General features: G+C 54.0%; 3 protein-coding genes across 3 annotated transcripts; 1 reads left to right on the plus strand and 2 right to left on the minus strand.

Annotated features, from left to right (window-relative positions):
- Positions 1-46: 46 nt before the first annotated feature.
- LOC117644478 (ubiquitin-like modifier-activating enzyme 5) lies at positions 47-2,300 on the plus strand. The gene is made up of 7 exons (XM_034383986.1): positions 47-189; positions 419-554; positions 632-828; positions 918-1,104; positions 1,198-1,325; positions 1,419-1,630; positions 1,719-2,300. Exons 1-7 carry the CDS (start codon positions 47-49, stop codon positions 1,904-1,906), a joined length of 1,191 nt encoding a protein of 396 aa, XP_034239877.1. The 3' UTR covers positions 1,907-2,300.
- On the minus strand, positions 2,167-6,701 carry LOC117644479 (hydroxylysine kinase). The gene is made up of 7 exons (XM_034383987.1): positions 5,992-6,701; positions 5,552-5,684; positions 5,388-5,468; positions 4,224-4,348; positions 3,403-3,522; positions 2,801-3,106; positions 2,167-2,525 (listed from the first exon to the last, which is right to left on the minus strand). The coding sequence occupies exons 1-7, from the start codon at positions 6,133-6,135 to the stop codon at positions 2,346-2,348; spliced, it is 1,089 nt and encodes a 362-aa protein (XP_034239878.1). The 5' UTR covers positions 6,136-6,701; the 3' UTR covers positions 2,167-2,345.
- A 1,830-nt stretch (positions 6,702-8,531) lies between these two features.
- On the minus strand, positions 8,532-14,625 carry LOC117644443 (facilitated trehalose transporter Tret1-2 homolog). The gene is made up of 8 exons (XM_034383936.1): positions 14,208-14,625; positions 13,953-14,119; positions 12,599-12,957; positions 11,750-12,088; positions 11,219-11,434; positions 10,283-10,462; positions 9,509-9,815; positions 8,532-8,731 (listed from the first exon to the last, which is right to left on the minus strand). Exons 2-8 carry the CDS (start codon positions 14,101-14,103, stop codon positions 8,565-8,567), a joined length of 1,719 nt encoding a protein of 572 aa, XP_034239827.1. The 5' UTR covers positions 14,104-14,119; positions 14,208-14,625; the 3' UTR covers positions 8,532-8,564.
- Between the last annotated feature and the right edge of the window lie 1,693 nt (positions 14,626-16,318).

A 16,318-nucleotide genomic window follows, 5' to 3' on the forward strand; every position in this document is an offset into this window, starting at 1 on the left:
CATTTTCGAACCATTTGACACCTGTTACCGAAAACTTGATCGCAGGATGACGTCCATTGAGGAACTTAAGGCGAAAATCGAGAGGCTGGAGCAGGAGCTAGCCGTTGAAAAATCTAAAAACTCAAATGCTCCAGTGCGAGGGAAGATTGCTCAGATGTCATCTGAAGTTGTTGATTCCAATCCATACAGGTTAGGCGTTACTGAAATACTCTAACTTTTAAGAAAAACACAATGTTGCCATCACGTATTTCGTTCCTTTAAAAATAAGTCTGGTCAGAGAAAATCTTAGACATGATTTCTTTTTGCGAAGCTTGCATTGATTGATGTGTTGGTGCACGAGCTACTGTCCATATGTTTGAAAAGCTTGATTGAAGTTGTCTTTTAAAACCATCAAATTTCCTATTATTATTCTTTCTAGCCGCCTCATGGCGTTAAAGAGGATGGGAATTGTTGATAACTATGAAAAAATTCGAGAACTGTCTGTGGCTGTTGTCGGTGTTGGTGGCGTTGGTAGTGTCACCGCTGAAATGCTGACTAGATGTGGTATTGGAAAGGTAATATTCCTTTTATTTACTTTTATGTATTTATTTTGTAGCTCTGTTACAGAGTTTGTGTGTTTGTATCTTTCCAGCTTGTGTTGTTTGACTATGATAAAGTTGAACTTGCCAATATGAATCGACTCTTCTTCCAACCCCATCAAGCTGGTCTTTCAAAAGTCGCTGCTGCTGCACATACTCTTATGGATATTAACCCTGATGTAGAAATAGAAACCCACAACTATAATATAACTACCATGGAAAATTTCAATCACTTCATGGAAAGAATTAAGTAAGTTTCTTAATATTTTGATATTTTTTCTGGCGTTTTTATTTAAATTCTTTTTAGTTGTAGTTTATTTAATTTTTATTTTATTTCAGCACAGGCAGTTCAACTGGAGGACCAGTTGACCTTGTTCTCAGTTGCGTTGACAATTTTGAAGCACGCATGGCAATTAATACAGCCTGCAATGAGCTCAATCAAATCTGGTTTGAATCTGGTGTGTCTGAGAATGCAGTTTCGGGTCATATTCAACTAATCAAACCAGGAGAAACTGCATGTTTTGCGGTCTGTTTATCTTCTTTGGATTTTGTCTTGTCTTGTTAAGTATCTTCTCGTTGTCTGTAACAAGTTGTGGACGGTTGTTTTTTAATCTTCCAGTGTGCTCCACCTCTTGTTGTTGCTTCCAATATTGATGAGAAAACTCTCAAGAGGGAAGGTGTGTGTGCTGCAAGTTTGCCTACCACAATGGGTATAGTCGCTGGCTTCCTTGTTCAAAATACTCTCAAGTAAGTTGCTTTCGTCTTCTTAAATTCCTTTTCTGGTTGATATTATTTTAGGTTCCCAGTTTGGTGGAAACTTATTATTTTACGTTGCCCCAGGTACCTTCTCAATTTTGGCCAAACTACACACTACTTGGGCTACAGCGCACTCACTGACTTTTTCCCAACGATGCAGCTGAAGCCAAACCCAACGTGCGATGATTCATTTTGCCAGGAGAGGCAAAGGGAATTCGCTGCTCGCCCTAAGCCTGAAGTCTGTGATGATGGTGTTCCCGTGGAAGAAGAAGTGGTTCATGAAGACAATGATTGGGGTGAGAATAAGAGAAAATACAATCAGAAGTTAATTTGTTTTGCAAATAATGTATAACTTCTCTTGTAAATGCCTTGTTCCACTTACAGGTATTTCCCTGGTTGATGAAACACCTGCTAACACCACTGAAGAAAATGTTAGTAAACCAGTTGGCCTTGCTCAGGGTGTCAGTGTTGCATACGACCTTCCAGCGCCAAACAGCGGTAGCTCCGGGCCTACTGTACAAGATACAGACATTTCTCTTGAGCAACTGATGGCACAAATGAAGAAAATGTGATTTAAGTTATTCAACTGCTCTTGGTTGAGACTGGGAAAAAATATTGAACTGTTGTTGATTGTAGATAAGTGTTGTGGAGATCTAGGATGTAATTTTTTGACAAGGCCTTACCACTAAAGAAGTCTGCCTTCACCGCTGTTTTGTGACATCTATTGTCGAGACATTTTTTCCAACATCCATCACTCTATAATCAAGGACTGGTTTTTATCTTTTAAAATGTTGTTAATTTTTGAAGTTTTTATATTTTGTTTTTACACGGGTTCTTGTGATGTCATGAATGAATTATTGTCTGTATTTCATAATTTATGTGTCAGTATTTTTGTAACATTATTCCATTACAATTGATTTTCTATCCACTCTCTATGACATCCAAATAAATTTTTCTGCCAGCAGATCCATTGTCTTTTCTTTGTTCCAAAAATAGTAATCAATCCATCTATCATGACTTGATTTTTTCTTGCCATTGCTGTTCGATCGATCCATGAGGCATCCTCCACAACGTTTGCAGAAGTGGCCATCCGTTCTCTTGGCTGTCTAGCACGTAAGTGTTCTGCGGGTCCATGGCGTGAGACTGCAGTCCCAGGACCAGGCTCTGGCACAGCCGCGCGCACACGCACACCTTTGGACAGACCGAAGCATGACATTTATTAAACAGAGCTGTAAAGGCCTTTGAGAGACGTAGAGGTAAGTTACGGAAAGAAAGCACAGGGTGAGAAAGGTTCACCAGAGCCACCATTATTTCAACGAAACACAAAAATCTGTGTGTGAAAGCATGGTTAAAGTCAACTGGAAGTGGAGATCTCCGCTGTAGGCTGTGGGACACAGGGTGGGTGTGCTTTGCTCGCCCTGAACTTTTCTTTCCCAACTTGCCGCTCCTCTGAATCTGACAGTTACCTTGAGGAGGCTGACCCAGTGCGCGGGCACGGGCCTGTGCTCGCTGTAGCCCTGCAGCACCTGCCCCACCGCGTCCAGGTCCCCGCTCGTGATGCCCATGTAGGCCCCGGCTAGCGCCACGTCGAACAGCCGCGGTGCCCAGTGGCAGTCGCCGAGGTCCAGCACGCCGGCCACGGCCCACTCCCCGGCCTCGGCGGCCCGCTGCACCACGATGTTGTACTGGTTGTAGTCGCCGTGGATGAGGCCCGACTCCTCCTGGAGGGCCTCCTTGTGCGCCTCGGTGTCCCGCTGGAACGCGACCAGCACCTGTCAAAAGCCCGTGCAGCAATCCACGCTGAAAGCAGTGCACAGTGGGCCAGAAGACCGGTGGAGGCGGTCAAAATCTCGGACGCGATTTGAGCTCCAGAGTCGCTAAATGGGACTCGAACCGAACGTGTGACCCCACCAATGGATTGCTCTCCGAACGAGGAATCTATTAGTGGAGTCACGTTCGGTGTGAATCCCATTTAGCGACTCTGGAGCTCAAAACGCTTCCGAGATTTTGTCCGCCTCCACCGGTCTTCTGGCCCACTATGAGTTAAAAATGGCGCGGCCTTGCGTACCTCCTCCACGATGATCTTCCTGACGGGGTCCTTGACGTGCTCCAGGTGCTTCATCACGGCCGGCGCCTCCCACAAGCTCCACTCCGTCGTCCGACACTTGATGCCGGGGATGTCTATCTCCTGCAACGGGACGAGGTTCAACGTTCAAGGTAGGGGTTCCGAGCCTTGGATTGGCTTTGGTCCGGTTCAAAATGTCCCACTAGCGTCTCTCACGGCGCGGCGGGGTGGAAGGAGCGCCTGGCGCGTATGCAGTCCCGTTACACAGACGAGCGGCGCGGGATGGCCCACCCTGCCCCTGCCGTCACCATTACCATTAAGGGCTAGACACTCCCTCCAGACAGTGTTGCCACGTGAGCTGAAGAAAAGTCCCACGATGCACCAGTGCCGAAAGAGTTGCCCACCTCCGCCGGCTTAGGAGGCAACTTCTCGCGAGATAAGCCCAAATATTGCGTACTTACAGCAGGCAGGCTGAGGTTCACAACCCTTTTCACGCGGGTGCATATTGGGGGTTCCCGCCCGCCAGTATGGCAACGCTGCTTTCAGACCGCCTGCCGGGTAGGCAATCCCGTTGCACAGGCGAGCGTCGCGGCTCGGCCAGCTCCTGAGTCGCTAAATGGGACTCGAACCGAACGTGTGACTCCTCCAATGGATTCCTCGTTCGGAGAGCAATCCATTATTGGTGGGGTCACACGTTCGGTTCGAGTCCCAGTCAGCGACTCTGGCGCTCAAAACGCATCTAGAATTTTGACCGCCTCCACCGGTCTTCTGGCCCACTGTGCCCTGCACTTCGCAGCTCGGCTTGCGCCAGCATCGTCACTCACGTCCATCAGGTTGGTTATCTTGGCCAGCTCCCGGCCGACGTGCAGCGGGAAGCTGCGCTGCCACGGGACTTTGCCCAAAATGTTCCCCGGCACGAACTCGAGGAGGCGCACCGCGTGGCCGGGGCCTGGAACGACAGCTGTTCGTCAGAAACAGGAACAGGTGAGCGATTCTCACGTTTCGGGGTAGTTTCGTTTCTTCTGACTCCTGTGCCCAAACGAGCGCAGATATCGACATGGGGTTTGTTTCTGATGTTAGGGAGGGCCATTGCCCACTAAACGCACACATTTCGAAAAGTTCACGTTCGTTGGATTGGTCTACGTAGCGTTTGGAATACCCCAAATGTAACTTCCGTGATTGTCCAAAGAGAACATACTCGAACTTTCCGCCCCCAGTGTGGCGGTGTGGTTCGAAAATGCTGCCAACTGTCGATGGGGATTCGAAGCTTGGCATGTCTCGAGCTAATTTCAACCGAAGACCAATACGCCAGACTTCTTTCGAAGGTACTTATGCTGCAACGAAAAATGTCCTCCGTATATTCAATTTCACTACACAAATTTCGAAAAGGCAGCTCTGGACTTCTCCCCAAGCCAAACTTGTAACTTTCCATGACACAAGCCATCAAAGTGGAGTCCCTGGGACATAATTGCATGGGTCGCGGAAATCTAAGATGCTGTACACGGTCTCAAAGCGGGCTAGAGCATTATAAAATGGCGTGTATCAACAATTACCTGTTCCGTGGCACCCTTTACCCAATGTTGCAGCAGCACTAGGTGAAAAAATTTTCCGCTTAAATGTCGGGCTTAGAGTATCATTTGACCCTGGAACGACTTTTAAGCCACAGCAAGCCCGAGTCAGCCGTTAAAGCCGATTTTCACACTTTGTAACTTCCGTGATAACGTAATTTCCGTGATCAAAACACCCACTAAAACGTATGGGAATACCTTATGGCTCATGTTTTTAGGAAGATAGTACAAGGTCTTTACTATAAATACCATGGCCATAACTCTAGTATCATCCAGGACCCCAATAATCAGAAAAACTTAATTGGATATTTCTCACTTTCGGCAAATCAGAGACGCCAAAACTACCCCGAAACGTGAGAATCGCTCAGGTGGGTCCAGGAAACGACACGACACGGTAAACAGAAAAACACTTGAACTGACCGTCCTCTCGCAAATGCTCCATTGAGTGCATGTTCCCTTGCTTGTTCCTGACCGGCCGCGGGCATTTGACTCCATTTTCCGCTGAAAATGAAATCGACGTGGGTGTCAGGAGGCAGCGCATTTTTATTTTTGTCATTATTGTTCTGTTTTACTTTGCTACTTGCCTAGGAACGCCAATAGGCGATTTTGCCCGTCGATGAAATCCTGGTTCCGGCTGTCCAGGCTGTTGGTCACCTTGAGGGTGTACCCGTCGGGGGCAACGCTCTTCACGTTGGGGTTGTCTGTGACGTCGCTCGGCTGCACAACACAAAACAAACAAACCGTTTGTTTTGTCAACTTTCGGCTGCTGGCCCGCGCACTGTGGGCCAGGAGACCGGTGGAGGCGGCCAAGAGATGCGTTTGGAGCTCCAGAGTCGCTACATGGGATTCGGACCGCACGTGTGACCCCACCAATGGATTGCTCGTTCGGAGGGCAATCCATTGGTGGGGTCACACGTTCAGTTCGAGTCCCATTTAGCGACTCTGGAGCTCAAAACGCGTCCGATATTTTGACCGCCTCCACCGGTCTTCTGGCCCACTGTGTACCGATGGCTGAGACGCTTACCCGCAGCCAGAAGTTCTTGTCGTCGTAGCCGACCATCTCGGTGATGGCGCCGCCGGCGAACCCGTACAGTCTGCTGGCCAGCTCCAGGGCCAGCGCGGCGTCCACGATGGGCTTCTCCATCGCGTCCAGCGCGTCGTCGGCCATGGTCCGGGCCTCAAGTCCGCAGTCTTGGTCGGAGCGTGGCCCGAGGGTCGACGTCAGGGAAGGCCAGCGTCCTCGACGGCGAGGTGCGGCGGTCGACGGGGAGGTGCCGTGGTTGACGGCGAGGTGCGGTGGTCGACGGCAAGGTAAGGCGGTCGACGGCAAGGTGCGGTGGTCGACGGCGAGGTGCAGTGGTCAATGGCAAGGTGAGGCGGTCGACGGCAAGGTGCAGCAGTCGACGGCACGGTGCGGTGGTCGACGGCGAGGTGCAGTGGTCAATGGTAAGGCGGTTGACGGGGAGGTGCAGCGGTCGACGGCACGGTGCGGTGGCGCGGTGTGGCGAGTGACTTCAAGATGTGGTGGTCGTCGGCGAGGTGCGGCGGTCGACGGCGACGTTCGGACTGCGCAGGAAGCGGACCTCGGCACTAAACAGCGCGACGACCGCGACGAGGACGACGCCTCTAGATAAGGGTAGACGATAAGCCGAAGATCCGCCTGCTCGGAGGAGGCGAACGGGCCCGCCGCCGTGGACGAACTGTCGGCCTGTCAGCGCGGTCGACGGACTGTCTCTCTCTATTTGGCCAGCAGATTGCAGTGACCTGACAGCCAGCCTCCCCTCCCTCCCCCTCCCCCTCCGGTCCGCTGGACTGCCGCAGTCTCTAACTAGTCCTTGACTAGCCCAACTAGAAGTTCAAGGGTGAGCCGCGGCCGGCGCGCAGTCCTCGCGAGCCGCGTGTAGAGTAGAGGCGGAAGCGAGGCGGAACGCGGGTTCGAATACCGGCCCGGCGGTTCATTTTTGGGGCGAGCGGCGGTGCGGCGGAACGCGGGTTCGAATACCGGCCAGGCGTTTCATTCTTCGGCGAGCGGCGGCGCCGCCGGGTGACTTATGGTGGCGCCGGCGTTGTTGCTGGACTGCCTACACTCCGCTACACTCACTGTGTGCTGCCCGCCCCTATCGGCCCCTATCGAGCGGTCCATCTCGTCGCCGGCTGGGTGGCAAACCCGTGGGGTGGCGCGTACGGCGCGCCGCCTACCTGGCCGCGGCGATACACCACGCCACCGAGTCCCTCCAGGGGGCGAGGCGTATCTTCTATATCCGACGAAAAGACAGAAACAACCATACCTGCGCTTGCGACAGAAATGTACCCTGGAAATTAAGTGTGGCGTTAGGGTTCCCTTTTCGGCCCGCTCCACAGTGGGCCAGCAGACCGGTGGAGGCGGTCAAAATCCCGGACGCGTTTTGAGCTCCAGAGTCGCTAAATTGACTCGAAATCAACGTGTGGCCCCACCAATGGATTGCTCTCCGTCCGAACGAGGAATCCATTGGTGGGGTCACACGTTCGATTCGAGGCATGTTAAGCGACTCTGCAGTTCAAAACGCGTTGCGTAACTTCTGCATACCGGTGCTTACGACAGGAGCGGTGCCCGGAAATTTAGCGTGGAGTTAGGTTCCGTTCTCGGTCCGCTCGGCGCAGGCAGTGATGCGTGCTTCGTCGGTCGTCCCCGGAATGCAACGGCCGGGGACCTGGAGCCGAGTCGGAGACACGGACCCTCGGGCACTATCCAGCCAGGCCCTCTATTTTCGGCTTTTCGGTCATAGGGAGTGGGGGCAGGGAGCGGGACTAAGTCACAACAATGGTGCATGCTTGTGTGGGTGGATGCGTGGATATGTGGCGCGCAGCTGTGCGAGAGCACAACGGAAATGAGTTCTCTCAGATTGGGATTTTGAGCGGATGCTATAGAGCGTTCCAGTGGGACCTGCTCGAAAATTAGTCGAATGTGGGGTTTTGAACTCCAGTAACCAGGACTCGGGGCCGACGACGCCATAAGTAATAATGAACAGCTCTCCAAACGCATCCATTTTATTTCAACATACGACACATACCAAATACTAAACCACTGCATACTGTGCATACCAAGAAGACAACGCATTATAGTCTAATTTGATTAAGTGACGACTTAAAGAGTGTTCAAAGTTTTCCACTGGCTTGCTTGTCACCCCAGAAAATAGACACTTTTTCTCAGGGGCCCCCCAGAAGGTAGGCAACTTTTCATACTGTCACTGGTCATAACTTCTTGCACTTGCAACCGTTTTCCACTTGGCCTCCTTGCTCTCCTTGCTCCTGCAGTGCCTTCGTCACTCCTTCTCTCTCGCACTCATGAGGAGGTCCGTAACACAGTGGGCCAGAAGACCAGTGGAGGCGGCCAAAACTCCAGACGCGTTTTGAGCGCCAGAGTCGCTAAATGGGACTCGAACCAACCGTGTGACCCCACCAATGGATTCATCGTTCGGAGAGCAATCCATTGGTGGGGTCACACGTTCGGTTCGAGTCCCATTCAGTGACTCTGGAGCTCAAAACGCGTCTAGAGGTTTGTCCGCCTCCACCGGTCTTCTGGCCTACTGTGCGTCAGGGTGCGAGAGAGACAGTCGGCTACATGGTGGCCTCGGCCTCCTCGCGGTCCTCGGCCCGGTCCGGCGGCGAGTAATAGATGTCCCCGGGGGCGGGGTTGAAGGTCTTGGTGCCGCCGGCGAAGGGGCCCGTTCTGGGGTCGGGCCGACGTCCCTCCAGCTCGTGCAGGATCACGGCCAGGGGCTTGCCTGCGGGGCAGACGCGTAGTTTCATAGCGGTTCGACTACATCGATTCGACTCCAGCGATTGGACTACACCCATTCGACTATATCAAATGGACTTTATCGATTGAACTATATCGATTAAACTATACCGATAGGACTATATCGATTAGCCCATACACTGGTAAAACTAAGGCGTACTATTACGCCCTTCGTGAAGCATACAGCCAGTACGCCCTTCTTCAAGCGTACAAGAGTTCATGCGCTCCTTTCTTCCTATCTAAATGCATGAGGGAATTGCCTTGAAGCGTAGTTGTACGCTTCAAGAAGGGCGTACAGTCTTGAAGCGTAGTTGTACGCTTGAATGAAGCGTACAACTACGCTTTAGTTTTACCAGTGTATCGGTTGGACTATATCGATTGGACTATATCAATTGGACTATACTAATCGGGCTATATCGATCGGACTTCATCGATTGGACTATATCGATCGGACTATATCGATCGGACTATATCGATCGGACTATATCGATCGGACTATATCGATCGGACTATATCGATCGGACTATATCGATTGGACTAAATCGATAAAGTTATATCGATTAGACTTTGTCGATTGGACTTCATCCATTTTACTCCTCAAATGGAGCTGTATCGATTCAACTGCATTGATTCAACTGTAATCGATTCTTCTATATCGATTCAACTATATCAATTCAACTATATCGATTCAACTATATCGATTCAACTATATCGATTCAACTATATCGATTCAACTATATCGATTCAACCATATCGACCTCACCTTTCGTCTCGATGACGCCGAACCACGCGAAGAGCGCGCCCGCCAGCGAGCAGCCGGCGAAGACCCACATGGCGCCGAACTGGCCGATGTTGTGGCAGATGTCCTCGAAGAACTTGGTGACGATGAAGGCGAGGATGGAGCAGAAGGAGATGCTGATGGAGGTGGCCAGGCTGCGCACACTGGAGGGGAAGAGCTCGGACACCAGGATGAAGGGCACGGGGCCCGCGCCCAGCGCGTAGGTCACGCTGTACATGGACAGGCACAGCACGGGCAGCCAGCCGATGCTGCTGATGTCCTGGTCGGTCGCCTGGAGGGGGAGAAGCAGAACCGGGTTGCAGCATACGGACTGAAGACTCCGCAAAAAGGTACGGTTCCTCAAGATACCAACAAACTTTGACGCTGAACCAGTGTCGAAAGGGTGGCCAACCTCAGCCTGCCTAATGGGCTATACTTGTTCACATGAGCAAAGCCCACGCATTGCCTAGTCAGCAGGCTGGGGTTGGCCACCCTTCCGACACTGGTGCATCGCACAGTGGGCCAGAGGTCCGGTGGATGCGGTCAAAATCCCGGACGGGTTTTGAGCTCCAGAGTCGGTAAACAGGACTCGAACCGAACGTGTGACCTCACCAATGGATTGCTCTCCGAACGAGGAATCCATTGATGGGGTCACTCGTTCGGTTCGAGTCCTGTTTAGCGACACTGGAGGGCAAAACGCGTCTAGAGTTTTGGCCGCCTCCACCGGTCTTCTGGTCCACTGTGCATCGGGGTTCGTACCTTCATGTAGAAGACGCCGCCCAGGATGAGCAGGCAGGAGCACATGCTGACGTAGGACACGACGAGCAGGATGCGGCGGCCGAGGCGGTCCACGACGAGCGACGCGGAGCACACGCCCACCAGCTGCAGCACGCCCACGATGATGGTGGCCGAGTTGGGCTCCATCGTGCTGCCGGCTTCCTGCACACAGTGCACACTTCCCTCCATTAGACACACGCTTAAAACCTTACGAAGTGTTTTGAGCATTCATAGGACAAACTAATTTACTATAAGAGCTGATTTTCTTTGCAAGGCCCCAAAATAGTTTGATTTTTTGGAGTGCAACCAGCACGTCACTGGCCACGGAGAGTAAGGAATGTGGTCGAAATCAAGTCGAGATAACGTCACAGGTGTCAGTGCTGGCACATAAGAGGGCAGAAAAAATCCTACTACACATATGTAATCAGTGTGGAAAGCGTTGCCAAGCTCATCCTGCACCTTCACCGCAGACAGCGTATGCGAATGCGAAGATGTTGCTTGTTAGGCAGGCTGAGGTTGGCAACCCTTTCGACACTGACGCACAGTGTGCCAGAAGACCGGTGGAGGCGGCAAAAATTCTTGACGCGTTTTAAGCTCCAGAGTCGCAACGAGGGACTCGAACCGAACGCGTGACCCCAGATTGCTCTCCGAACGAGGGATCCATTGGTGGGGTCACACGTACGATTCGAGTACTGTTTAGTGACTGTGAAGCTCAAAACGCGTCTAGAATTTTTGCCACCTCTACCAGTCTTCTGGCCTACTGTGCGATGCATCGTGGGAATTTTCGCACACTCATGTGGCAACACCGCAAAGGGTCAATTCGGCATCAAATTGGACCAATTCTCGACTTAAATCGCTCAGCGGCATGTTGCAGTCCTCGACTTTTCTGTTTCTGTTGCCCCAGGTCCGGCCGCCTACCCGGAAGATCTGCACGGTGAACGAGAGGATGGCGTTGATGCCGCACCACTGCTGCACCGTGAAGAGGAACATGACGATGAAGAGCGCGCGCCGCGCCGCCCTGGTGGCCACCAGCTGGCGCAGCAGGGCGAGCTGGCTCGGCGCCTGGCCGCTGCCGCCGCCGTCCTCGGCGCCGTCCTTCATGTTGGCCACCAGCTTGGCCAGCTCGTCGTCCACCTGCGGGCACGGCTGTGAGCGTCACACAGTGGGTCAGAAGACCGGTGGAGGCGGTCAAAGCTCCGGACGCGTTTTGAGCTCCAGAGTCGCTGAATGGGACTCGAACCGAACGTGTGACCCCACCAATGGATTGCTCTCCGAACGAGGAATCCATTGGTGGGGTCACACGTTCGGTTCGAGTCCCATTTAGCGACTCTGGAGCTCAAACGCGTCTAGAGTTCTGGCCGCCGGCGCCGGTCTTCTAGCCCACTGTGCGGCTTTTACAAACACGAAGAACCTTCGCCGTAAGTGATTGACAGTGTGCCCGCCACCCACCAGGTCGACGCGGCCGCCGCGGAGCCACGTGAGCGAGCGCACGGCCAGCGGCACCTTGCCGCGGCTCAGCAGGAACACGGGGGTGTCGGGCATCCAGAGGAACGCCACGAAGAAGATGCAGGGCAGCGTGAGGCAGACGATGGCCAGCGCGCGGAAGCTGGCGAAGGAGCCCACCACGAAGGAGAAGAGGATGCCGGCCGTGAGCATGACGGAGAACAGGGAGCCCAGCATGCCGCGCAGCGAGTCCTCGGACGTCTCGCCGACGTACAGTGGACACACCACCAGCGAGGAGCCGCCGCCCAGCCCGGCCAGCACGCGCGCGATGAACAGCCACGCCACCTGCGAGGGGTGAGCAGTCGTTCAGGGTTGGAGGTTTGTGAATCGTTCGCAGCCACCGGAAGCCCCACCAGTGGGCCAGAAGACCGGTGGAGGCGGCCAAAACTCTAGACTCGTTTTGAGCTCCAGAGTCGCTAAATGCGACTCGAACCGACGGTGTGACCCCACCAATGGATTCCTCGATCGGAGAGCAATCCATTGGCGGGGTCACACGCTCGGTTCGAGTCCCATTTAGCGACTCTTGAGCTCAAAACGCGTCCGGGATTTTGGCCGCCTCCACCGGTCTTCTGGCCCGGAGGTGGCCAAAAGTCTAGACGCGTTTGAGCTCCAGAGTCGCTAACTGGGACTCAAACCGCGGTTGTCCCCACCAATGGGTTGCTCTTCGATCGAGTAATCCATTGGTGGGGTCACACGTTCGGTTCAAGTCCTGTTCAGCCACTCTGGAGCTCAAAACGCGTCTGGATTTTCGACCGCCTCCACCGGTCTTCTGGCAAATCCACTGTGTGTCCTCACCTCGTCGGCGAAGATGACGCACAGCCAGGACACGACGTAGGGCACGGCGCCGATGAGCGCGGCCTTCTTGCGGCCCAGCACGTCGGCGAGCCAGCCGAAGATGAAGGTGCCCACGACGCAGGAGATGCACAGCACGGCCACGATCCAGGACATGGCCTCCAGCGTGACGGGCGGCCCGGGCAGCGGTCTGTACACGTCCGGCGCCGCGGTGGCGTTCGCGTCCAGGTCGGTCCAGTTGCCGAACGCGTCGGTGGCGTTCTCGGTCTTGTTGGCGGCGCTGTCTAGCGCGGCGATGAGCTGCGGCCCCGCCATGGCCGGCCAGCCCAGCGTGGTGCCGAACACGAAGCCGAGCATGTTGACTGTGGAAAAGCGGAGCCAGTGTAGCGGCATCAGTAGGGTCACTTGGGGTAATTATGGGACACGGGGCAAAAATGGGGCAGCTGATTCTTAGTCAAGAATCGAGATTTTAGAACTTGTGCCGCAGCAAATGTTATTTTGCTAGCTGACCAGCTGACCCCAGGCAAAAACGACATCAGTGAGAGTCGAAAAGGTTGCTAACCCACAGTGGGCCAGAAGACCGGTGGAGGCGGCCAAAACTCTAGACGCGTTTTGAGCTCCAGAGTCGCTGGGGACTCGTACCGAACGTGTGACCCCATCAGTGGATTCCTCGTTCGGAGAGCTATCCATTGGTGGGGTCACGGTCACACGTTCGGTACGAGTCCCCTTTAGCGCCTCTGGAGCTCAAAACGCGTCTGGAGTTTTGCCCGCCCCCACCGGTCTTCTGGCACATGTGCAACCTCAGCTTGCCTTCTTCGCAAATATCTTCGCTTCGCAGGCTGAGGTCGGCAACCCTTTCAACAGTGCTGCATCGTGGAAAATTTTGTCTACTTATGAGGCAACACTGATCGGAGCACATGCTCGCTTGTGTTCGTTGTACTTCAGTGGATCATTCCTGGTCTAGCCTATCATGTCCATGTTTCGCACGGTACGCAGTCCTCTACACTCTAAATGTTCTACAGTGAAGATTCTCCATATTATGGTGAAAATGTTCCATATTATGGTGGTGCAGCTGACTTCATAACACGTTACCATTGAGACTTCACTGTACCTTACAGATATTTTGGCGAATTTCGTTGGTGTTATGGAGAAAATCTCCACCATAATATGCTCACTGAAAAACCAAACGTGGTCTAGACCGCACCAAACGTGGCCAAACGTGGCCTAGGCCACACCAACTGATGTGGTCAAAATGGCAACCATCTGACCACACCAGTGGTGCGGTCTAGAGACCACGTTTGGTTTTTCAGTGCTTTCACCGTAAGCCATTTACAGTGTACACGCGGACGCCACTTACCCACGATGGCGGCGAGGTACTGCTTGAAGGTCCTGGCGCAGTTGCTGAGCTTCTCGGCGGCCTCGTCGAGCTGGGGGTCGGTGGAGTACCGCCGGAGGAGGGTGACCGCCGTGGCCTCGGGCAGCGAGGCGCGCAGCGAGCTGGTCGTCATGGTGGCGGCGGTTCAGCTCTCGGAGGTCGACAAGTGCATCACGGTCTTCGCGAAGGGGATGCCGCGCGGACTCCGGCTCGACGGGGACGCCGTTTGAGGCGCACGGCGGTTCAGCTCTCGGAGGTCGACAAGTGCATCACGGTCTTCGCGAAGGGGATGCCGCGCGGACTCCGGCTCGACGGGGACGCCGTTTGAGGCGCACTCGAGACCCGCAGAGTCTCATGCCCCCCGACACTGGTAAACCTCCACCCCGAGACCCTCGGGCCGCTTGGGGCTCTTTGAAGACGCACTGGAGCTCGCGTGGGGTACACCACTGTTTTCTTCCTTAGTCCTTCGTCCTTGGCCCTGTGGTCCTTACTCCTTCGTCCTTGGTCCTGTGGTCCTGAGTCCTTTCGTCCTTGGCCCTTTCCGTGGTCCTCCGTCCTGGCGGTGCGCCGGTGGCCACCGTGCAAGGAGCGCCTCCCTTTCGCGACGGTGGTGGCCGCGGTGGTCCTGGTTTCACAGTGAGGCTGCGACAACTAATACCGCCCGACCCCCACGGGGCTCCAAACTAGGGTGGCGTCCGCGGCGGCGCGTCGCACAGTGGGCCAGAAGACCGGTGGAGGCGAGCAGAACCCCGGACGAGTTCTGAGCTCCAGAGTCGCTGAATGGGACTCGAACCGAACGTGTGACCCCACCAATGGATTGCTCACCGAACGAGGAATCCATTGGTGGGGTCCCACGTTCGGCTCGAGTCCTGTTTAGCGACTCTGGAGCTCAAAACGCGTGTAGAGTTTTGGCCGCCTGCACCGGTCTTCTGGCCCACCGTGCGTCGCCGTCCGCGACGGCAGACTGAATCCGAGAGTCGTTTTCATCGCTCTGTCTCTCTCGCGCCTACACGGGAGGCCCCGTGAGTGCGAGGGAGACAGAGCGACGAAAACGACTCTCGGAATCGGTCTCGGTGGACGGAGCGCGTCGCGGTGCCATTTCCCCGGACGCAGCCCAGCGTGGTTAGCACCTGGGGCGTCTATGCTCCCACCCGATGGCCGAGGATGCGCACTCGACCAGATCCGCCAGTCGGCGCATCGCTAGTTACCTAGTTACCTCGGCGGGGTGAGTCGGGGTAACCCTCACTCGGGAAGGGTAACAAATAAAGAACCAGGCCCAAGGCGTGACCCACTGTCACTGTCAAATTTTGTGTACAACGAGGGGGTATGCACTCGCGTAATAGTCGGTTCACTCTATCTGTAATAGCACGCGTAATAGTACGCGTAATAGTCGCGTAATAGCCGAAATTCTTCCATTTTTGCCAATTTTGGGGTGTTTTGGGGCCGTTTTTAGCTAAATTCTGATTATTTTGAAGCGTAATAGAGCGTAATAGCGTAATAGTCGGTTCACAGGTTTTGAGAGTGCATACCCCCTCGGTGTACAATGATTCCCAGGGAGAACAAAAAAGACCAAATTATGTCAATGTGACCTCAAAATGAGCGATCTTTGGTCAAAATTTGGTCCATTTTGATGTCCATATGACATCATTTGATGTCAGTTTGATTTGATTTTGACTATCCGTTCTCTTTGGGTTGTGTGAATGTGCGAGAATGTGCAAGATTTCTCGCGTTTTTGCCACACATGTTGCCAAATTACAGGCGTTTTTGACACCTGAATGTGGAATGTGGTCAAATTTTGTACGGTGAATGTGGGAAGCTGTTCCCCCTCGACCGGGCCGGACGCAAGAGGGAAGGCCATGTGTCCCCAAACATCGAACATGGTTGCGCCCTCGCATTGTAGGTACGGCTGCGAGTGCCGCGGTGAAGTGACTCAGTATCTTTCAATCCCAACCGCTTTGAAATGAAAAGGTTAGCACTTTGAGTTAGACCGTGCGAACTAACGACCTCCCCTCAATATCCCCGCAGCTGTTGCAAAGCCCGCTGCTTCGATTGAGTCCCATCATGGTCCCGCGTCCGGTTCTTTCCGGTCCACTGTTGCACTTCCGGTTACAAACGGTTGCGTCAGGTGGAACAGAGACAGAGGGATACTAGACGGGGCAGGTCCCTCTGGTTCGCCCCTCTGCGCGACCTCCAAAGCGCCGAACGCGCCGAACCCGGCCAGCAGACTCATTCCGAGAGTCGTTTTCGTCGCTCTGTCTCCCTCGCACTCATGGGGCGTGCCGCACGGGTGCGAGAGAGACAGAGCGACGAAAACGACTCTCGGCCGGCGGCCCGAGCAGCACGGCGCC

This window comes from Thrips palmi, unplaced genomic scaffold (assembly GCF_012932325.1).
Source record: "Thrips palmi isolate BJ-2018 unplaced genomic scaffold, TpBJ-2018v1 HiC_scaffold_18, whole genome shotgun sequence".
NCBI lineage: Eukaryota > Metazoa > Arthropoda > Insecta > Thysanoptera > Thripidae > Thrips > Thrips palmi.